General features: G+C 39.7%; 2 protein-coding genes across 3 annotated transcripts in view; one reads left to right on the top strand and one right to left on the bottom strand.

The window, feature by feature from the left end:
- The window catches only part of LRTM2 (leucine rich repeats and transmembrane domains 2), a 57,300-nt gene extending 43,070 nt beyond the window's left edge, over positions 1–14,230 (bottom strand). The window contains exon 1 of the mRNA XM_042470129.1: positions 14,198–14,230. The gene's annotated coding sequence lies outside the window, so the exon portion shown is untranslated. The remainder of the gene's footprint in view (positions 1–14,197) is intronic.
- The window catches only part of LOC121931953 (voltage-dependent calcium channel subunit alpha-2/delta-4-like), a 58,152-nt gene that overhangs the window by 14,733 nt on the left and 18,740 nt on the right, over positions 1–24,679 (top strand). Inside the window, exons 2-9 of one of the 2 annotated variants that reach the window (XM_042470130.1) lie at positions 1,812–1,873; positions 4,045–4,059; positions 8,067–8,111; positions 10,427–10,489; positions 12,506–12,576; positions 13,831–13,906; positions 17,799–17,851; positions 21,743–21,798. In XM_042470130.1, coding sequence (XP_042326064.1) covers positions 1,859–1,873; positions 4,045–4,059; positions 8,067–8,111; positions 10,427–10,489; positions 12,506–12,576; positions 13,831–13,906; positions 17,799–17,851; positions 21,743–21,798 — 394 coding nt within the window. In that variant the 5' untranslated portion in view covers positions 1,812–1,858. Of the gene's footprint in view, positions 1–1,811; positions 1,874–4,044; positions 4,060–8,066; positions 8,112–10,426; positions 10,490–12,505; positions 12,577–13,830; positions 13,907–17,798; positions 17,852–21,742; positions 21,799–24,679 lie in introns of those variants that run through there. The other variant, XM_042470131.1, reaches the window with a different exon arrangement.

Raw genomic sequence — 24,679 nt, forward strand, 5'->3', positions numbered from 1 at the left:
AGACATGACTCACTACCAAAGATAATAATGCTTGGTAAGATAGAAGGCTGTAGAAAAAGAACACCACATTACAAATGGATAGACTCAAACGTGGAAGCCTGAGTCTGCAAGAACTGAGCAGGGTTGTTGATAGGGTGAATTGGAAGTCTCTCATTCATTCATTGACAACAAAACAAAACAAAAACCCAACCAAAAACAATAACAAAGTGAGACTTAAAAATCTGTTTCATATTTGGGGATGGCAGCTTCCATGGGCATAGAGGCCACTGCTCCTCCATCCTTGATCCACTGCAGAGAAGCTCCACAGTGCTGCTGCTGATATTGGTTGCCAAAATGTGGGTGCACAGCAGCGAACATAAAGTTTTTGCTTTCAAATATCAATTTTCCACTTTATTCTAGGTTCCTAACTTTTGGTTGTAATCAAAGACATAGAGATATTGTAAACCTGCAAGTATACCAGCCTTCCTTGTCTATGTAAAAAGGTTTTGTATAGCTGTAAGAGGTACAAAAAGGGGTACCAAATGCTCAAGGGACTAGAGCTGTTCCCCGTGAGGGAAGGGGGCTTTTTAGATTCAAAAATGCCTGGTAAGACGAGATACAAAGAGGTGTATAAAATTATGTGGGGCAATGACATCACTAGGTGGTGTGGTGGGGGGAATGTAGGTCCCACCAAGTGACACCCTAAATACAGATGACAGCAAGACTCCCCAGATGTCTGCCTTTGGGCAGAAATAGGCTATGGTGTTTGCTTACATCCCTATACAACCCTGGGGCTCATCAGAAGATAAAGTTTGGGTTGGGTGGGTGAAGAAAGGAGAGGCCTGAACTTTTCTTTTTACTCTTTTTAACTTTTCTTTTAAAAAAAATCAAATCTTACCAGATTTTCACTTAAACTGCATGAAACTGTGCAAATGTAAATATATTTGGGCTGCACATGTTTTAAAGGTATACTTTTAATTTTGCTAGTTGCTTATGTCATAGCTATTGCCATTACATTCAGTGAGACATGGGAATTACAATTTACAAATAAAATGAGTACAAAAACAGTTGGTTTCCCATATCCACAGAGTCTTTGTCCATGGATTCAACCATCCACAGCTATATATATATATATATATATATATATATATATATATATATACACACACACACACACATACACACCTCCCCAAAAAGCAAACCTTGGATTTTGGTATCCATGAAGGGTCCTGGAACCAAATCACAGCAGATACCAAGGGCCCACCGTGCTAAGGATTCTTTATAGTATGGTATTGGAGGAGGTCAATGGTGAGCAGTGACACCATGAGTTACCGCACTGAGTAACACCAACCCTAGTGACACCATTGTGTGTGGGGGTCAAGCTAATGGATAGAAAGTATACTTCATAATATTGAAGTCTGAGGTCATCCAATGAGGCTCAATGGTGGGAAGTTCAGGACAGACAAAAGGAAATACTTTTTCACACATCATACAATTACCCCATTTCAATTTTGAATCAGGCTTATTTCTAATGGCTTTTATTATCTTTTTCACCAACCAAAGAGAAAAGCATCTTAGCAGCCTGCTGTCTCACTCTAGTGTTTAGTGGGAGGCAGGTGTCATTATTTCAGCACAGTTGACCCTTGCATTTCCATTACCTTGTTAAACCCCAGACTCTCACTTTGTACATTGATTCAGCATTTACCTGTCATTTACACTTGGAAACAGTGAATTTTCTGGTTGCTCCATGAAAAGATTTATTTCCTGTTGCTATCACACATTTATTATTATTTTTTGTGTAATCCTTCCCTCCTTGTTTTGTTTCCTCCAAGCTGTGGGCGTGCAAATTAAGCTGGAACTACTCCAACGAAAGTTGTGGATGGCTGCACAGCAGGTAAAAAGGCTAATATTTATGCTGAGACATTGTATTAAAACAGAGGGGTCACTTTCCCTTGGTTAGTCTCAGGAAATGTATGTTGACAGTTTGGGACAGATGGTATTTTCTTTATCACATTCCCACAAGAATCTTTCTGAAATGCGTATTAAACAGATTTGTGCAATAGATTAGTTTTTAAATTACACATTTTGCTAATCCTTTGACAACTTTAATGCTGCATCAGCTGCCAGTTTGTTCTCAGAATATCATGTTAACAGTCACAAGCCTGGTGTGGCATTAAACCCACTACAGCTGACACATTTAATTGTGGAATTATGTCTCTCTCAGTTCAGGGATCCAAAATCCTCCTCAGTTTTATAGAGTGCATACCTGTTCCCTTTTAGCAGACTGATTGCACTACGCTACATTACTCTTCCTTTGCTTAATTTAGATAGCTACTTATTCTCCCCTGTATCATTTTCATTAAGCTTAATTCAAAAGGTTCTTACTGAGACAATCCAATGTTATTGTACTACATATTGGAGCATTTTTGGTAGCTTCATTTGCAACTTTCTGCCTCTAGCACTTGCCTTTTCTTTATTTACATTAAGAGACTGAAGAGCATTTAAATTCAAGAGTGAGAAAAAGTGCTTTACTATGCAGATATAGCTGTCAGGATTCTGGCACTGTGTTTTGCATTGCAAACAAGCCTTGAATATCATAGCCTGACACAAAACTTTAGATTGAAAGCCAGTCTAGATGCAGTGTTATATTTCTTAATGCATTTAAAGTGTCCTTTGATAGCTTTCAAAATTGCTCTGGGTGGGCCAATCACACATAGTGGCACACAGAGATGGGAGATTTAACTTCTTTTGTCCTCAAAGTATCCAGGTGAAAATCCTATTACTTAAAGCTCCTGTTTGTCCTAGGAGAAGGCTACAGTTGGAATCAGTGACAGTTTCACCCCCACCCCACACACATACACACCAAGAGGAATAGTAGCATCACCTGGGTGGAAGAAGACCCGGCGCTTTTTTCTAAGGATTCTTTCACACAAGAGGCTTACCATGAAAGGATCATAAATCGTGAAAGAGGTGTGATCGGGGTCCACACACCTATGCACTTCTCCCTTGAGTAAATTGTCATGGAGGCATCAGGACCTGCTTCTCCTGTCAGTAAATCATCATGGAGCTGCCATTTGGTAATTACAGAAGAATCCCAATCACACTTCTTTTACGATTTATGACAATTTCATGGCGATTTACTCATGGGTAAGCCTCTTGTAGAATCTCCTGAGAGAAGTCTCTTATACTTCCAGACATTGGAAAAATAATAATAAAAAAAAAACATTACTGTGGTTTCATCTGCAGAATCTCCTTTTCTTCATTCTACCTTGAGACTAACTATATACAGTTTCCACGCCAATCTTCCCAATAAGCAGGTGGAATATCCAGGTATGGGCATGCAGGGACGAAGGGCATTGTGTCACTCAGCATCAATCCTATCACTGTTCCTATAGGAAAGTGAGTTCCTATAGGAAAGTGAGGATGTTAAGCAGGATGGAGATGGTCATAAATGAATAGTTCATCTAATGGGAGAATATGATAGCTGCATAGCAGTCTTGAGAGCTACAACTTAGATATTTAGCATTAAGAGCTATCAAATCTGAGTGCATACACATAGGAGTTTATCATGCTGGGGCTAATTTCAGCATTAAAGTGAAATTAAAGTACATTTAAAGCATCCTGCAAATAAAGTGAAAATGGTGAGTAATTGCATGAATGATTATCACATGCAGTTGTGCAAATAAAGTGATATCGGAAATGCATTGTCACTGAAATCCTGAAAGTAAAAAGATGTGCTTTAATACTTCTTTGTGACCACTTTAATGGTGGGTTTTGTGCAACATCATGTGAAATCATTTTGTGTAAGTATGTGATTTTTCCAGGTATTCACGGGATAAACTCCCAATCTCATATGCTATATATCATTTACTTAAGAATGCTGAATATTTGCTCACATTTCAGCCCTTGTTTCTAACATCCATGCTTCATATGTAACAAGCTTCCCCTGAGCTCACTGGCACTCAATAGTGATTCAATAAGGAGTGACTAATGGACATTTTGTCCCCCCCCCCTCCCGTTTCCTTTCTATGTACTGCTTGTGCTGCCTGTGCTGATGCTTCACAGCCCAATGACACTGATGTAAGTAAGGAGCTCTGATGGTCAAGAGATTTCCCAGAATCTGTACCCTGCGTGCTTTATGATGCTTTGATAGTCGTGTATGTCAGGCATTGAGTTGAATACAGTTCTGTACATAAGTAAATACTGCAGAAAAAGCAGAACAAGTAGCTGAGGACATGGAAACTTATGAGCCAGAGAAAGTGTGTTGGATCCAAATTTAAGGCTGTATAATTGGGAGAAGGTATTACGTAACCTTCATACCCACTCTTCTCTGTGCCAGTCTCTCACCCCACTCCATGGTATACAGGTGTGGGTCTTTGTTAAATGGGAAGGAGGTGTAGACTATGGGATCCCAAAAACCAAGTGGGTGCATATTCTTTGAGCATAGCCCTGTAAGGAAGAAGTTGTACCAACTTGATTTGGGGAGGTTGTCCTGCTTTCCCATAGCACAGTCTGTTCCATAAAGAATTGTCTCCATCCATCTGTGTAGTTCTCTCTCTTTTTTTCTTCTTTTTTTTTTTCTCCCTTTTTTAAAAAAAAATTACCAGTGACTTAAGTAATGGGGGAAACTGGAAGATTCAGACATGGGCCCAAATGTAAGCTATTGTGCACCAGTGATGTAGCCAAATCCTGCTGAGATTTGGCATCTACTGTGGAGAAATAAATCCCAATCCCAGGCTGCAGATAACTTGAGGTCTTTGGAATGATACATCTGAGCTCACATTCTGATCTGATCATGTCTGGCTTTTAACTAGCAAATAAATTCACAAAAATGAAGAATATTCTTAATCAGTTAAGATTAAGATTAATCAGTTAAGTCACATTACTGGAAGGAGTACTTCTTTTCTACTTGTAATTAGGTGTGAGGCTGTTTATAGGCATTTAAGACAAATATCAGAAAAGGACAAAGCCATACTAGTGTCACATTAGCCTATATTGATATGTGAGTGGGTTAAACTACTTGTTCAATACAAATTGGTATATGGAACTGTATAACAATCTTTCAAAACATTAAAATTCAACATATAATGTCTTTCTAACTACACTCTGTATTCCAAAAGAACATTATCTAAGGCACACTGAACCAATAAGGCCAAGGTTATCAGGACAAGCGTTTCTAAACATTAGAAAATGGATAGTGCTGCTGGATCAGAAAAAAGGTGCATCTGGTCCAGGAATCTTCTTCCCAATCCTTGGGGAATGAGGAGTGCTTGAAGACAATGACCATCTCCTTTTGAATCACTGATTAGATTTTGAAGACTAAGGTGCAAAATATTCTTGTTCTTCTTTCTACCTGACATGTCACTTCTAAAAAGCAAGGGAGTTACCTGCTTCTCCTGCTTATTCTTTCTGCTGTGCTCCTTTGTGCCACCAGAAGTGCAAGCAGAACTAATCACAAATTAATACAGCTAGGCTGAGAGGGAAAGCCTTTATACTGAGGTACTTTTATCCATGTGATAGATAGCCCAATTGGGACAAAGCTGCAATACACAAGGCATTTTTATAAATATGCACAGATGGGCACACAAACAAAAAACAGTCTCCTGAGAATCTTATTATCACAATCAGATCTTGTCTCCCGCAGATATTTGCATTCCTGATTGACAGGATAGTGCAGCTTAATCAAAAGAAGTGCTGATTTGAATCTATATCTAAAATTAGCTGTGTGGATTCCAGAACTTCTTGGTCTAATACACAATATTGAGGGGGGAAAGGCAAGCATACAACAAGAATGACAGTGTGGTTTGCCCAATACAAATCAAGTGAATGCCTATATGAAACAGAAGCTTATCACGTTATCTTTGCCATTGATGACAACATAGGTGGAGGAACAAATAGCCTGCTAAAAATTTTGGCATAGAGGTTTTTACTTCTCTCTCCCAACCTGTCACCAGAAATACTTTTGGAGACCGTTCAACATCCCTGATTTTTAGCACTGAAAATCATATGGGGGGGATTTGAACTCATTTATGTCTTATCTTTCAGATAATAATTTTGAGTGGTATATTATAATGAATCACTAATGAAATACATTAAACCCTTTGCCCTCCCCAAGGAAGGAGTGAGGGAGATAAGCTCCATCATGAATCAATCACCCACGTTTCTGTATATCATAGCTAAGTGAAAAGAAAGAACAGGCCTGTCCTTTGTATCACAGTCACTTTAACTCAGTCATCTGTATGTCTTCCCACTTGTTGGTTTGATTGACAGCAGTAGGGGGCCAGTGGTGATATTTTTACTCATATATTTTTCCAACCCTTTCAGTCAACCACAAAGCTAGCTGGGCTTAGATTTCATATTTGAAAAACAACAGGGCTGACTGATCTCCTTTAGAATCACCATGTTGGTTTTATCATTATTATTATTATTATTATTATTATTATTATTATTATTCCTTTTGACCTGAGAAAAGGGCAGCATTTTGTTCAGCGTTTTCACAGATAACGCCAGTCCTCTAGTTTTAGCATGGTAACATAACACAAAGTTAATTATGAAACACACAAGCGCTGATAAGATTTTCTTACTATTTAACCCTTCATACCTCTTCAGTTCATTGTTTTGGCATATGTCAACTTTGGTTTATTGTAAAGCTCCAGCTGAAGCAAATAGACAGTGCCGAAGGCCACTGCACACTGTTCATGTATAATTTGTCACAATGTTACCAGAAGACTAAAAGCAGCCAACATTACCACTGCTCTCTCCACTTTTGCTAATAAATCACTGATGTGGAGGTCTGGTTCTGCCATGCTTTCCTTCCCTGAACATTTCTTTGATGCACTGAATATCCCTCAGTCCCTGTAGGGCAGCTCACTGAAGTAACTATCAATGTACTACAGTGAGCATGATAGTTTCATCTATTGTCATTCCAAGAGGACAGAATAATTTATCCACATCGGACCAGAAATCTAGAGTAATAAAAAAGAGTAATAAAATTCTCTGCATCACCTTTTAGGAGAATGGATATGAAGAATTTACCAAAGGTTTACGTATTACCACTTGGTAAACAGATATCTTTATTGATCCATTGTTGGAAGTAGCATCATGGTAGACATTGGTATTTTGGTTTAAAACTTAATTGCCCTTCAGGGGTTTAGTTGTTACAGATGTGCACACAGTAGGGTTGCCATTGCCAAGTCAAGATCATCCCATTTCCAGAGTTTCATGGCCAAAACCTGAGACCAGGAGACAGGTCTTTGTTAAATCATGGGGATAGGTCCTAGTGAAGTCATAGAAGAGGAACCGACAAGGGTTGAGAAGTGGACCAGAACTGCTTCTGAGTCAACTAATTGAAGAAATGGGCATGAGGGCTATCTAGATAAATAGGCACAGAATTTGGGTACAATCCCTATTAACTAGGTAATATGACAATACAGAATCAAAAACAAAATATTTTTCAAAAGGCATCAAAATGCATCTGGCCACTGAAGCAGTTGCCACTATTTCCACTAGGGCTGATAGCCCATATGACATACAACTGGCCCTATGTATGCACAGGTTTATTTTCACACCTTGAAAATAATCCCCCCCAAAAAATAGTCCAAAAGCAAAACTTGATTTGGTCATTTTTATAAGTGACACCATTTTACTACACCGTTGCATATAATGGGATTTGAGCTTGTACGGATTTTGGTATCCTCAAGGAGTAGGCAGGTCCTGGAACCAGCAGATATGCAAGGCCACTGTACTAGCTCTCTAGAAAGCTGAATTGAGGAGACCTCTGGAATATTTGTCTTGTAGCTTTATTTAATATGATTTTCCTTGCTGGGAAAACAGCAGGGCATCCTTCCCTAACCTGGGTTGCTTCAGTTTTTATGGACTGCAGTTCTCATCAGCCCCACGTGACATGGGAAGAATGGAATTACATTCCAAAGCTTCTGCAGGGTTCCTCCAGGTTGTCCAACACTGAATCCAGAATATAACTCACCTACCTGAGATATTTGAATAGATCTACTTCATAATGGCTGTAGAAATGCCTAATGCTATTCAATTTGAAATGATAATGCTATTTAATTTCTCTTCTATTCCAGTGTAGTGGTGTGGAGGGCCTCTGTCCCATGAACTGCCTGGATGATGTAAGTTGCTGGGACTGTAAAATTTCAGTCAGATATGTAATTCAGTGGTCAAGGGCCAGAATGTATATTTCCTCATTTGCTTACCTTCACAAGAATACAGAGGCACTTTTATTCTATTAAATATTGCTTGTTTCAATGCCTCCTTTGCCTGTGGGCCTAACTAGATGTGTGGAGCAGACATCCATACATTTGCCTTTTTCACTGATAAACTAGAAGGTACTCTTTAAATGTAAAAGAGTGCTCGGGGAAGGAAAGTGAAACCTATTGTGCTCTATTTCTTCAAGCAGTGTTCTTCTATTTTATTTTTGATAGCGGAAATGAGTTGGACTGGGAGAAAATAGCTTCAAGTAAAAGACCACAGAGAGCTGAAAGAAGGGAAAGAGCAGATTTCACTCCTTTCTCCATATATTCTTTTCTTGTTAATAATAAACCTCACCACTCTCCCACTCACCTTTTATATGTGAATGAGAATGAGTCCATCTGTCTATATCCATTTATCTAAATTCATAACTTGACATTCTTCTATGTAAGGTGTTAAAGCAGCTTGTAGAATAAATCAATAATAATTTTATTTTTATTTATTTTTCAACTGTAACATTATCCTTGGTTCCCAGGGAATTACAAGGGAACACATGGCTTCCCCTATTTTATTCTCCCAATAGCCTTATTAAGCTATTTGGGAAGAGAGAATAATTGGATACAGGGCACCTTACCAATATACACTCCATTGCATAATATGTTTTTTTGCAAATGGTGAAGCAAACCATAGGTTTTCTGTTTGTTCAATGTTCATTGTGACATATGATCTCAACACTAGCTTTTCTCTCCCTGGACCAACCAGATTCATAAGACAAGAGCAAACCACAAGGGAGAGACAAGAAAGAGTGTTGGGTTCAGGCATTGCAGTGAACAAACCATGGAGAGAAGGTCCATGGTTGTTTTTTACTGGCTCTGCCTTGGAGCAGCAGCAATATGGCAGCATGCACAACCATGCTTCCTCATCCTCCGGAAGCCAGAATTCTCAAGCCCTTTGTCTAAATGCAATGTGCAAAGGCACCCTGTGACTGGTTCCAAGTTATGAGGCTGCAAGAAATCTGAATTCCTTGGGATATCCTCAGACCAGGGATCTACTTGGCTAAAATACACTCCAGGCAAGAAGCCAGAAAAATAGATCTTTGAAGTTGCTCATCAGACAGTTAGCAATTTGCAGTGGCAGATAGCAAAAACCTCTGAGGCTTCAATGAGAAACTGAAAGGACTTTTAACTTTCATTATAATTCCAGGATTGATTTAGGAAATGTAAAGGATTGTGATACTCCATTCTCTCCAGATGTGAAAGGAATATCAAGAGTATTGTTAGGCTTAATGATTTTTTTTTATTAAAACATTTTGAAGTCCATAGCTGTGACTAATTCTGAAGATAAAAATGAGCAAGTAAATTTAGTTTACAACTGCTTTTTAAATGTTATTGTCCTTGTATATTGGAATAATACACTACTATGTTTACTTTGTCCCAAAGATGGGGATGGGGATAGGGATGCAGAAATTGTAATAGTAGAAGTAATAGTAGTAGTGGTGGTGGCAGTGGTGGTAGTTGGTCAGGGAAGCATTCCCATGAGAAGGAAAATATACGAAGAGCTGCTTTCTGGTGGAGGGCACTATCAGAAGCAGCCATGGGGAGATTTAGAGCCAAAAATGGGTTTGATCACCCCCTTCTCTCCCTCACTCCCTCCCTCTCTCACACACACTCTTCTTATAGACAGAACCACCTCTTTTTTAGGAATGCAAGCAGAGAAAGATTTTGAGGTATCCTCATATTAATTCAGTTAAGATTATCCCTTGTTGATATTAAGAAATGTAATACTGTTATAGTGGCGCAAGAGTACCTGCAGTCCCCTAACTAGTTTCAGGAAATTCCAACTTCCGTAGAGGTCAGTACTAGATAATCTTTTGGTATCTGTCCAGCCCAGAAGGTTCAGTTTTGCTCCCATATTTGTTAGGGGCTTCATATATCACTTTCTGGACTTTATCACGTGGGCAAAAAAGATGGGCGCATAGCGGGATGCTCGCATCAACATCACGCAATAACTCAGTGCTAGAATCTTAAAAGCGGGACTAGAATTCCTATTTATTAATGTGATAATTGTGGAATAATTGCAATATTGCGCAATGTCATGTGATAATCTTTGCATCATTGAGCGATATTGACAGGAGCATCCTGCTATGCTCCCGTCTTTTTTGTCCATGTGATAAAGTCCTCTGTTTTATGTTTCGTTTATACATTCTTTCTTAAATCTTGTCTTCACTTCTCCACAGAATCTGAACTGCTTCCTCATTGATAATAATGGATTCATACTTGTTTCGAAAGCTTCCAAACAGGTAAGAATAAATTAATGAATGCACACAGTTTTCTGTGCCTACTTGAAAAATAATAGGGTGGGGAGAAAAACAGACTAGATGAAAAAGGAAAGAACAAAGTGGAGAAGTTATTTTAGATTTATTAAAGTTCTTTGGAGTTTTCCCAGAGTAGTAGTGAATACAAGCCTCAGTTACATTTAGACTTTGTGCAAGCTTCCCAAAAGAAATGATCAATGGAGTGGGTGTATAATTGTATTCTGCCTTCCTATAAGGAGTTAAGATTTGTTTATTTGAAACTTTGTGAGTTAGGTTAGTCTGAGATAATACTCCCCCCACCCCTGCAAACCAATCCTGTGAGCAAGAGTTTGAATCCAAAATTTCCATGGTTATGCCCAGTGTTGTAGGGAGGTCAAACATTTTCTTAAAACTTTCATCGTAGCACTTGAATGTGCAACTGAGATGGCCTATGGTCTGATCCAGTTCTTCCTGTGCTGTTAAAATAGATTATTCTGATTTCAAATGATGAATTTGAATCCAAGGTGTTCACTGCTCCTTGTTTAATAAACTCCTCTCTTTGAAAAAGTATTTTGAATGAATTAGTGCTTTCTTCAGAGCTTCATGTCCGTGTAAGTCAGACATGGACAATTGCATTGGGTTTATGCTTCAGTTTTCTGCCCTGGAACCTTAAAAAAAACCTTAGACTGCCATAATTGTCAAAGAACCAAAAAGAGAAATGAAACAGTAGTGGCTGGAAATCTACTTCGATTTTGTTTTAAACAGTGCAGCGAGTCTGCAGTGTTTTGGAATTGCTCTTCCTGGAGACATTTAGAAATAAATCATTGGGGGGGTGGGGAGAGATAGAAAAAGTTTGGGAAGTCTGGAGAGGCATGGGACTAAAGAGCCACCATGATGTAGTGGTATGAGTGTTGCACCAGGACATTGGGAGACCAGGGTTCAAATACCTGCTCAGCCATGTATTCACACTGAATGACCTTGGGCAAGTCAAACACTTTCAGTCTAAGAGGAAGACACTGGCAAACTCCCCTCTGAAAAAATATTGCCAAGAAAACCCCATGACAGGGTTGCCTTGGGTCACTATAAATCAGAAATAATTTGAAGTTACACAGTAACAAACTAGACTAAAAAGTATTTAAGGGTTTCAATCTGTAACCTGTAGCAAAAGTTCCAGAGTCATGAAGACCCCAACTCAGAGAGCCATTTTCCTAGTTGCTGCCCCCTAATCTTAATAGGTAAGAGCATTGGAGGAATATCTAAAATATCTAAAAACTGGTTGATGTGGGGTTAGGCATTCCTTAAATCCCTTGGTTCCAAATCATGTTGGGCTTCAACAGTAAGCATCAGCATGATGTATTGTCCTTGGAAATAGTTGGGTAACCACTGAAGATATTAAAGAATCAGTGAGGTTTCAGTAGATAATTTTTGTGTTTGAATGAGCTGAAGTCTTCAATATCAGATCCATGTACAGACACATTGCAATAATGTATGATATATTATGGCTGAAATATCACTCAGGCAAAGCATTCATGTAATCAAGTGCTCATTTCAGTTAAAAATATGAACTGGAGATGACACCAGTAATTTCCAAACATAGAAAACCTTGGAAAATTGAAGATAACTGCATGCAAAGCAAGTTGCCCATCCCATAGGTAGAGATTTCTCTGGACTAAGAAACTTTAAAATATAAAGAGGTTAGAGCAGAACAGCAGCTAGGTAGGCAGTTATTCTCCTCAGCATCATTAGCATCAGTATTCACCTGGACCATTTCAAGTGTTCAGAATAAGTTCATGGCAGAACTAAGATTTGGTTTTAATTTTTCCTAACCACTGCCATACAATTCTCTATCACAATTTTTCTCAAAATAACCTGAGTACCTCATAGAACATTACCTCCTTAAAGGGTTCATTTTATAATAGTGGTAATGAGTGGGGATAGATTAGCCAGAGTAATTTGAAGGTAAGGAGGTTTAGTACTAACAGCTTCTGCTTTTCTGTCATTATTATCTCCCTCCGCATGCAGACTGGAAAATTTTTTGGAGAAGTGGATGGCTCTATTATGACCCAGCTCATAAATATGGGAATGTTCACACAGTAAGTGTCACTAACTTCTATGAGACAATCTCCTTTCAGAGAAGAGACTGGGAGAAGCAAAATGTCTTTACTGTTGTAAGAATTATATAGTTATGGAAAGAGGTAGGATGAAAACAGTGGTAGGCAGCATATTGCTTCACTTGTTAAAAGTGGTTCATATTCAGCATTCACCAAAAGCCTCCCAACTGTCCTGATCTATATACACAGTTTGTCAAATATAAGGTGTGAACATAAGTCAGCAATCAGCAATGACAGCAGTAGCTGATGAAAATCTTCCTGTGATCACAAGAACAGATACTGACTACAGTTGTGATCACACACTTCATATGCCATGTGAGCAAATGTGAGCACAGTGTTACATGCAGTATTCCCTTACTTGTCTTTTGAAAATACATGTTGAAAGATGGCAGGGAAATGGCTGCAGGCACCTATCTTTTAAAAGCGGAAACGCTCAGAAGCCTTATGATCCTACGTTATTTGAACAAGGGAGTCACTATCTTATTCAATTTCTGATTGTTTGGGTCTCTTTGTACATTGCCAAAATAGAATTGGTGCTTAGAACTTAAATTGGCAGATCCCCCTATACATGCTGTCTCCTACTGATGGTCAGAGCTGGGCTCATGTTCTCTTGTATAAAATGGCTTCCCGTGTTCCTATGTTTTGAAGCACCTTCTGTGCTGATGATGGCAAGGTATTAATGGTACAAATGTCCTCAAGGTGGTAACGAGGTGTATCTGAAAGGTCTTATCTGCATAGTTTGATCTGGCCAGGGAAAATACATATAGCTATTGCATTTTGTAAGTAGCCAGGAAATGTTGTAAAGAAGCAACTAACTCATAGAAGCAGATTTCTGGAGCTTGGATGAATAAAAATAGCAGCTGATTTTACTCAAGTAATTCAGATATAAAGCTTTGCTACTGTGGGGGCACATTGCGAAGTCAGTAAGAAATCTCTTCCTGAAATACAATATGATCAGTCAAATATAATATAGAATTAAATCATGGTGTGAAACATCCATTGATAAGCACCGACTGAATTAGGTTATCAAGATAAGGACATCTCTCAGTTCTGTTTCTGAATCTATCTATGCAGGACAGTTGCCTGCTGTTATGTTCAGAGAAAGGAGCTGTAACTCAATTGTAGAGCCAGTCAGAACAGACTGTACTGGGATAGGTACACTGATGGTCTTTCAATATAAAGTAGCTTCCAATGTTCTGCCCTTTGGCTTGTTTGTCACTTTGTGTGTTTTTGCAGGGTGAAAATGTTTGATTATCAAGCCATGTGTAAAGTACCCCACCACCACCATAGTGGCGCTCGACCTCTTCTTAGTGTAAGTATCTCCATATCATAGGCCAGGGGTAGCTACTATCACAGATCAAAAATGTCATACCCAATGAAACTCTGAATATATTCTATTAAGAATACAATAGTATACATTACTTCCCAAGCAGTTTCCTTAGGTTTTTTGTGGTTTTTTCGGGCTATATGGCCATGTTCTAGCAGAGTTTCTTTCTGGCCACATAGCCTGAAAACCCCACAAAAAACTATGGATGCTGGCCATGAAAGCCTTCGACTTTACATTATACAGTTTCCTTAGGGATCATCATGAGGGCAAGAGTACCTTTGTTCAGTGAGGATGGAGTCACTCTTGCCACTGCTGTGAATGTAAGTGATTTTTCTGAGCTCTTAGGGGACCATCCAAAGGCAGAAGAGAAAGCCAAGGTGTGTATGTCCTCATGTTCTTTATCCCACATACTCAACAGCATGTTCAGAGGTTCACAGGAGATGAGGTGCTAGAAGGAAAACATGTTATACATCTCTGTAACTATACTAGCATTCAGAAATGCTGGGAAAGAGGCATTTTAGTTATGTATGACAGGACAGGACAGGACAGGACATTTTTTGACTCTGCTCCAAAGTGGGGGGTTTTTTTGGGGGAAGGGATCACAGACACATTAGTGTCACAACAAAGATAGACGTTAAAACTATATGTAAATAAATAAATATGAAATCAAGTAAATAAATAAATATCTAGCTAACTTAGGCATCCAAGTTCAAGGTGCTGAAGTTCTGTGGGACAGGGCAGCTACATATATTAGCCACAAATAATTTTTGCTTCTCTACACACAGCTGGAGTCACAAAGCCAAAGAAATAGGTCCAAAGTTGCATATAAAAAAGAGAGAGAAACTAATGATTCCCTTCAAAAACAAACTGACCCAGAATTCCAGGACTGTCTTTAGATCTGTTTTGTTCCATTTGTTTTGGACAAATGGCAGCGCATAAAGCTTTAGAGAAGATGGAAGATTCAGGGGAAGATATCGACTTTCATTTCTTCTGTACTTCCACCATCCTGACACAGACTGTACTTCTTTGTTTATGCAGAAAACCAGTGCCAAATTTAATCCTGCATTGTAATATTCTGGATCCAGTTTCAGCTATGTAAAATCATAACAAAACATTACTGTGTTCTCAAAGTTCACTCTGTAAAAGAAATCCAAAAATTTGCTTTCTAAAAGTGTAAAACTTTAATATTCATGAAGAGAAAAGAGAATTGCAAAATTACAAATCAGTAGTCAGTACTAATATAAAAGGATAGACTACATATCAAAACGTAACTAATATTAATAGATTAAAATGCCATGTGCTAATATCAATGTAGTAATGTCATATAATAATGTCAGTATATATAATTCATATATAATTTATATTAAGATTTACTTTGATTAATTAACATAAAAGATTAGACCATACATTACTATGTGTACTGTAAGGATGTATGTCATTTTCCTTATGATTAGCAAAATTAATAAATAAGTAAATAAAAAGTTAACACAAAGAAAGTTTCTTATCAGGATTTCTTTAATGGGTCAGAACAGGATTTGCTTGTTAGATTTGGATTAACTAATTAGCTTTCTGTGGTCAGAACTGCTTTGAATTGGATTACATTATAGAATTAAAGCTGTATTAGCTAGATAGGGAAACTTTCAGTAGTTACAGTTAGATAGGTATAGTAAACCTTTATAAGCAGCAGGTTCTTGTTGCTTGGTTATATTTGCTCTAGTCTCTTATGGATATCTAAGAAATTTCCAGGCAGAGGGCTTTTCAAACTAGCACTTACAAAACACTATGCTATTCAGTCTTTTTCTCCCTAACTGATTTTTCATGATGGGGAAAATGACTGATGAAATGGTGGATGAACAAAGGAAGGTTACAATTAGAGATTTCACTGACGTCCCAGAAAAATTCAGTGAATGAGCTAGGGTGATGGCATGATTACAGCCTTGTCAAGAACCATTCCCATTCCTTTTCTTTTTAAAGCAGAAGTGGAAATCATGTAGCCCTCCAGTTGTTACTGAATCACAAAGACTTGCAATCTTAGTCAATGGTGAAGAACGCTGATAGTTGTGTTGCAATCCAACATCTGCAGAATGACATGATGCCCACACATGTTTTAAAGGAACATAATAATGTAGAGCCTTTTTGTCAATGGACAATAACAACATAAATTTTATAGATGATAGGCAGTGATTTGCCATCAGGTGAGTTTTGGCTAAAGCAGTAAACTTAGGTGGGTTACAGACTGCCTGTTTGGGGCAGCCTGCACCCACCCCTTTCCTCGCTGTATCAGGGCCTCAGCTGCCAGACCGGCAGCCTCCGAGGCCCTGATCCGCCGCTTTCCAGGCCGCTTCCCCACGGCCTGGAAAGGGGTGTCCTTGGGGCTTGAAGCCCCAAGGACACCCCGTGGCAGCGGGGAGGAGGAGAAAGGGGCCGCTTGGCCCCTTTCTCCTTTGCACCGCTGGCACAGCCGTCTGAAGGCTACGCCAGTGACGCAAACTCCAGAAAGAGCTCCCTTTCGGAGCTCCTTCTTACGCCGCGTAAAGGGCGCTCTCAGCGCCCTCATGTGGCACAAGGACGTCACGTCCACGCCGCCTTGTTTGGAGGTGGCGCAGTCATGACATCATAATGGCAGCGGCCGTGTGGAACGGCCGCCGCCATTTTGTGTGTGCTCCGCACGTGCTAGGGTTGGGAGCATCTGGAAAGGATGCTCCTTTCTAACCCTAGCACACACGGAGCACGCACTTTTAGGCCCATCTGTAACGGGCCTATGAGACTCAACTGACAGATTGACAGGACTTTCCTAAACACCAGTAAAGGGGGGAAAGTGGTCACATAAGAAACCCTCTATGTATGGTTGTGAAAACTGGACAGTGAAGAAAGTTGATAGGAAGAAAAAGAACCATTTGAAATGTGGCACTGGAGAAGAGTTCTATGGCTATCATGGATTGCTTTAAAAAGCCAATCAATGGGTATTAAAGCAAATCAAGCCTGAACTGTCCTTAGAAGAAAAATGAGTAAACTGAGAGTGTTGTACTTTGGATATATATATAAGACAACATGACACGTTGGAAAGGATGATCATGCTTGGTAAAGTGGAAGCCAGCAGGAAAAGAGGGGGACTGCATTACAGGTGGATTTATTTATTCCAAGAAGCCACAGCCCTGAATTTGCAAGACCTGAGCAGAGCAGTTGATGGCCAGGAATCTTGGAGGACTCTCATTCATACAGTCACCATAAGTCAAAGTTGACTTGATGGCAAATAACAAGAACAAAGCATGACAGTTCCTGTCCTCCCCCATCATTAATGAAAATTCTACATTTTCTCCTAGGTAGACTTGTGCAAAGCCTTCAGAAAAACAATATCCACATTTTTGGTATTTTCAGAATGTTCGTGATGTTTAGAAATTCCTTGAATGTAAAGATTAAAACTGAAATTCTCCCATTGTCCTGAAGAGACCATATTACACCAGGCAGTGATAATAAGACTTGTTTATGTGACTCCTGTAACCAAGACCAGTTTCTTGCCCATCATTTGAACAGAAATATGGCCTAATTTTTTAGTCCCACTAATAACTTTTCTCTTCCTTTTCTTTCTGTAATCCATTGAGGCTATTCCAGTTGGAGAGAGGTAGTGAAATAATTGCATCTCCAAAGCATCTTATGTATTTTTTTATAAACATCTTGATTGTTTTAGAGAAGAGGTTCCAAATTATTATCAATAGGAATAAAGAGTTACTTGGATGACTTAGGTACAATTCTTTCTGGTTCGTAGAGCCTACCTTTTCATTTGTTGATTGGTTATGGAGTGAGGCTGGATTTGTGAACTCTTGTAAAAAAAATACGCCTTTCCTTCTGAGACATTTATCTTTGTTCTTTTTGACAGCCATTTTATGCCTTATTGGCAGCAGTAAGGTGGCTGATAACTGACTGCCTCATGTAAGTATAAAACTGGGGTGGGGGGTGGGGGGTGGGGTGGATTCACAACAATGATTACCATTTCATTAGATTTAATCAGTACATTAATCAGCAACTATTTGTGTTTAATAACTGGACCCAAATTTTAATGGGCAGGCCTTCAAGTTAAATGTGTTAAATAAATTTTTATTCTCAACTTTTACTGTAACAGAAAATTAATAGGAAAACATTAAAAGTGGATATGAATTGAAATATAAGTGAAGGGGAAAAAACTATGATCACTATGTAAATAGTCCTGTTATTCTACAATGCAGAACCATTCATGCTAAATAGTTATAACACTGGAAACCCATTTAAAACGCTATGGCCACATCCTGTAGAATCCTTGAGTTTTTAGTTGGGGGGGGGGGGGCACAAGAGATCACAGGCTGGAAATTCTATATATCCATCCCTAAATTGCAAATCCCAGAATTCCATAGGACATATAGCATTATAGTTGTGTGGTGTGAAAGGGCCCTGAAAGTTAGTGAATTTTGAAGACTATAAAAATATTAGAAGTGCCATCACCTGCAGCCATTCCACAAGCTGTAAGACAAAGAAATGTGGTGGGCAGAAGGGCCAGGCCACCAACCCAGATGAAATGCAGTCTTCCTGAAGACACATCCCTCAGCCATAAATCCTAGGACATTATCAGACAAGCGAAATTGGAAGTATTATCCAATGGCAATCTGAACGCAATCATGGGGTTTCACGTTATTATGTGATAGACCATCACACGCAATTTTGGGCAATGGGAAGCCAGTTCAAATGCAATTCACATTCACATGAATTCGCTGAACTAGCAAATTCACGTAAAAGCGTTCTGGCCCCACTTTCTTTTCATTCGAAATTAAGAGAAATTCATCCCATGTGATAAACTCCCTAGAAGCCATTCCAGCAGCTGGTAATGGATGAAGAAATTATTCTAGCAGTCCTGTTGAAAGACTATTGCCTTTTGCCTTTCTCTTTCCAAATCTGCAGGTATTGGCTGTCTTGTTTTTACTGAGCCTATGTAAGCTACTTTGGGAACCTTTTTGTCTGAGTTGCAAAACAAAAATGCTTTAAAGACAACTAAATTGGTTTCAATAGCCATTCCCTCTCCCCAATGAATCCTAGGAGCTATATTTTTTTAAAAATGGAGGATCTAGCAATCTCTTATGAAATTCCCAACACACACATTAAGCTAATTCCCAAAATTATTTGGGGAACACCTTGCAATGAAGCCAATATGCATTTGGATGGCAGAGAGTCCCCCCCCCCTCCATTTAGCAGTGAGCAGAGACAGTGCAACACCATAGGGAGCTTAGGGTCCAGAATATGTAGGTGTCATATGAGTTTCATTAATAAAGACAGAATTCTGCCACTGGGCCTGCTTAATAAAACATCTGGGCCTTATTTTAGCAAGAGGATATTTGCATGTAAGCCTCCTTTTCTTCTGGCTCAGTGCTTTAGCACAAATTCCAGTAGCACTTCCATTCCTCCTCTCTGAAAATGCTATGATGTTTGCACCTTACTTTCATGGGTAGGCTGTGCTGATCATTTCCCAGTTTTACAATGTAGTGTGTTGTGTAATAGATTTGGAATAAGCATACAGGCTGGGTAACATACAGGCACTTCACACATGCATGTACAGTATTGACGCTCTGGTGAGGGGCAAAATCCCATCTTGACTTATTACAAAATCATAGAATCGTAGAGTTGGAAGAGACCACAAGGGCCATCCAGTCCAACCCCCTGCCATGCAGGAAATCACAATCAAAGCATCCCCGACAGATGGCCATCCAGCCTCTGTTTGAAGACCTCCAAGACTCCACTACACTTCGAGGGAGTTTGTTCCACTGTCGAACAGCCCTTACTGTCAGGAAGTTCCTCCTAACGTTGAGGTGGAATCTCTTTTCCTGCAGCTTGCATCCATTGCTCTGGGTCCTAGTCTCTGGAGCAGCAGAAAACAAGCTTGCTCCCTCTCAATATGACATCCCTTCAAATATTTAAATAGGGCTATCATATCACCTCTTAACCTTCTCTTCTTCAGGCTAAACATCCCCATGTTTAAATGGAAGCAATAGCAATAGCAAATGCAAGTACATTTCTGTACCACTTATCAGTGACTAGGACTCCCTAAGCAGTTTACAATGTGTAAGCCAGTTGCCCCCAACAAGCTGGGTACTCAATTTACTGACCTACAAAAGGATGGAAGGCTGAGTCGACCTTGGAGCCCTCCGGGATCAGACTTACAACGCTGTGGCTGCAGGACCGGCATTTAACCACTGCATCACCAGGGCTCCCTATAAGCATTCTAGGGTACCTTAATTCCTGTGGGATCCAAGCATCTGGCAATAGTTTATCAGATAGGCAGCATAATTGTCTTTATCTTTCAGAGAAGGATACATGATTTCTCCAAAATTGTATGAATGCAGTATATCTTACATTGCAATCTCTAGAAAAGGAGATCAGAGTAACTAATTTCCAGTGACTATCCCATGTCTTAATAGACAAACCTACATATTATGACTTATAATACTGGTTTTCCCATTATTATTTCCCTTTTTTAAATGGCAGCTGTATTTTTCATGTCATCATCCCATGAGGGGAATGTCATCCTTCACATGCTACAGAGAGTCTGCTGTATCTCTATAGGTGTCATGCACCATTAACACCTCTGTGAAATCAGGGCTCTGCATCCTGCAGGGAGCCTTCACAGAGTGCATTTACACTGTAGAAATAGTGCAGTCTACCATCACTTTAACTCCCATGGCTCCATCCAACAAAATCCTGGGCTTTGTAGTTTTGTGAGACATCAGCACTCTTTGGCAGAGAAGGCTAAAGACTTTGTAAAACTATAAATCCCACAATTACATTGGGTGGAGCTACCACACTTAAAGTGGTATCAAACTGCATTATTTATACAGCATAGATGCACACACAGATATAGCAAGCAAACTGTATATGGTCACCTTCCAAGAACTGTGGAAAAGATGGAGCTAGCTCCTCATAATGGTTTCCTCTCCATGCAATGAGATTAGATTGCATGGAGAAACACAGTAAAATAGGCTAAAACAAACCTTATGGGAACTGCACATGAAAACATAGACTCTGATACACAAACATGAGGAGACAACCCCACCTATTTTACTGGAGGGGAGAGAGTACAGTTTGTAAAAATCTGCAGCTTCTTGCAGAGACTCTCCATCTTCTTGGGAAACATTTCTGGGTATTGGCAAATCTCATATGATCCATAACTCTTATGTACACATGTGAACACTTTTGTGTGTGTGTGTGTGTAACACTGTTGTAAAATGTGCCATACCACCGGATCATTCTTTCCTCTCACAATATCTGACTGAGCCATATATGAGTGGCACCAGCAAGAAAGGCAGAATCTTAAGTACATCTGGCACAGTTGAGATCAATAATTATATTGGACCCAGATCTCTAGTGCTGGATTCAAACACCTCTAAATTTGGGACAACAGCCAGCTTCCAAGAGTTCTGTAGAGACTAGCTTGCCAGGCGTATTCCACAGCTGTTACTGCGCAGCAAATACCAGCACTGTGTTGCTGAGCAGATGGCTTTCAAGGTGACTGAGTGCATTTCCCTCTCAGCCCCAAAGAACATAGTGTTAATGACCATCTTGCCATGGGGTCTGCTAGTAATTTCTTTTCAGATTAAGGCAAAATTATCCATTCTAAAAAGTAATAAAAGAAGATTTTAAGTGGTTGGATCAGGTGTGAACTAGAAGGAGCTGCAAGGTAAGTTTTAGACTGTCTCTGAAGCTTATTAAGTCAAAGTCCAGCCAGTCACCCAGACTGCCTTTGCAACACCTCTGTCCCTTTTGGGCCAGCATAAAATACATCTTTTTTCCCTCTTTTGACAGATTCCTTTTGGAGTTTAATATATCTAGCTTCTGGCACACAGACAACTTGGCAGATGGTGAGTATGTAGAATTACAGCCAGCTCACAGCACACATATTTTGCAGCCACCAGGTTTGGATGAAGGAGTTACACATAGTAACACAATTTAGCACAGCCCAAAGGCACAATCACCCTGTTGGCAGCGAGAATGTAGTTTCTAGGTTCAATTTCACCTATATTTATACCCACTGGAATACATTGGCAAGATTTGATAGTACTGTTGCTATGGCAGTTCATATACATAGCATATGATAGATATAGATATGGACATGGTGAGAGCCAGCATGGTGTAGTGATTTGAGCATTGGACTCTGGAGACCAGGGTTCAAATTCCCACCCAGCCATGGAAACCCACTGGGTGAACTTGGGCAAGTCACATAAACCTTGCCAAGAAAACCCTGTGATAGGCTTTCCTTAGGGTCACTATAAATTAAAAATGACTTGGAGGCACGCATCAACTTGCACATGATAGATGGGAGACTATGGGGAACTACCTGCTGAAACAGTCGATCAGTTCCATTTCCCAAACTCCAATGAAGTCTTATGGTTGGACTTTTCAGGAGATTGCCAGTAGTGCGACTATCTAAAAGTCTGTGGTACTTTGCCTAAAACAGTGTTGCAAAACATAATCACCTATGGATTGAATGTAGTATGGGCATAGGTTTTCTTTGTTCTGTGAGCTCTGGAAATTATTTTTTTATTATTTTAGTTACAGATATAATTTTGCAAATATTATTGCAATGTATGCTAAAAATAGAAAAACAAAGACTAACTTTTAATTAACATTTTACATCAATTACATTTCCCAAATATTTAAGTTTTCTTTAAAAAAATACATAGCCATTTCAAAAGAAAAAAAATCAGATGGTATGATAAATATGATACATGCTGATGTCTCCTAAAGATTGGAACAATCAGATGAATCACATAAATTATGCTGTATGTACTTTAAGTGGGCAGAATGGTTATGCTAATCTAGTTCAGGGTGTATTTTCATCATCATACTATTATTTGTTTATTTACTTTATATCCCACCTTTCTCACAATATGGAACTCCAAGCATCTTACTGTTTAAGTTGAAATAAGCTCTAGCTAAAACAACAGATTTATAGAATCATAGAGTTGGAAGAGACCTCAATGGCCATCCACTCCAACCCCCTGACATGCAGGAACTCACAATCAAAGCACTCCCAATAGATAGCCATCAAGCCTCTGCTTAAATATCTCCAAACAAGAAGACTCCAACACACTCAGCGGCAGTGTATTACACTGTAGAAGGACTCTTACTATCAGGAAGTTCTTCCTAATGTTGAGGTGGAATCCCTTTACCTTTAACAATCAAACCAATAAACATTAATTTAGAAGTTTTAAAGCACATGTAAAACATAGAGGAAAAGAGATAAAACCGCCACACATTTCTATTAGAAAACTCTTCTGTCTCTGCAAGAAAACAGTCAATGGTCCACTTTATTTTGAAAGTACTGCCCATTTTTTAATTCTAAGCATTTTGAGCCTTAAAATGTTAATTTTTTGGTACATTGAACTGTACTTGGTACAGTTGCTTGGTATAATGAACTGTACTGGATAGACCTCCTATAAGTCTAGGAAAGTCAAAGAAGGAAAATATGTTGGAGTCCAGAGTAGCTACACTTCAGCATATTAGGGAGCAGGAGGATTTCCTGGACAGAACAGAACTAACAATCCTGGACGAATACCATGCAGAGGAAGATGCTAGAGCCGAGGAGGTCACTTCACATACACAGGAGGAAGATAGCTGGAGGAATGTCACACAGAGAAGTAGGCCAAGAAGGGATTGTTTGGGGAACTTGCAGCTAGAGAATCGATACAAAGCTCTTTCCCTTATCAAGGAGGATGAAGAAGAGCAGCATGGACAGACTTCAGGGACAGAGCAGGCAAGCCTGAGCGTCCCACCCAAGGGAACAGCTGCTGCTAAATCTCGTAGGAGGCGTGTGGTCGTAGTGGGGGACTCCTTGCTGAGGGGTACAGAAGCAGTGATTTGTAGGCCTGACAAGATGTCTCGAGAGGTGTGTTGTCTCCCAGGGGCAAAGATCTGTGATGTGACAGAGAGGCTGACAAGACTGGTCAAGCCTACTGACAAATACCCCTTCCTTTTGGTCCACGTGGGAACCAATGATACTGCAAGAAACAGCCTGCAGAACATCAAAAGGGATTACGAGGTGCTTGGTAGGAAGCTGAAAGGAATGGATGTACAGGTTGTCATCTCGTCTCTCCTGCCAGTTGAAGGGCACGGTCCAGGAAGGGAGAGGAAAATAGCGGATGTGAACAACTGGATTCGCAGATGGTGCCACCAAGAACAATTTGGATTGTTTGAGCATGGGCTACGGTTCCATGAGGAGGGACTTCTTGCAACGGACGGGTTGCATCTCACACCAGTTGGAAGAAATGTTTTTGCCAACAGTCTCAAGAACTTGATCAGGAGGGCTTTAAACTGAGTTCCGTGGGGAAGGGAGACAATATTAAGGAAGGCAAAAGGGCTGGAGAAAATAGTCAAACAGACATAGAGGAAACAAGAAAAAAAGTGCAAGGATCCAACAGTGGGAGGCAAATAAACTTGCACAAGCAACAAGTAAATGGGACCCGTGGTCTGCAATGCCTCTACACTAATGCACAGAGCATGGGAAATAAGCAAGATGAACTTGAACTCCTAGTACAGCAAAGCAAATATGATATAATAGGCATCACTGAAACCTATCCAGATGCTCTCCACCTGGCTGCAGTATTGATGTCCGGGATCTCTTCACTGGTGTAAAATCTCTGACAATAGTGCTATTCCTCCTCCTTTTCCTGTTTGGCCTATTCTCTTAAAAAGGTTACCCCTCTATTCCACATCCAAGCAGGAGACTCATCCCACCAGGTT

This window comes from Sceloporus undulatus, chromosome 5 (genome assembly GCF_019175285.1).
Source record: "Sceloporus undulatus isolate JIND9_A2432 ecotype Alabama chromosome 5, SceUnd_v1.1, whole genome shotgun sequence".
Lineage (NCBI taxonomy): Eukaryota > Metazoa > Chordata > Lepidosauria > Squamata > Phrynosomatidae > Sceloporus > Sceloporus undulatus.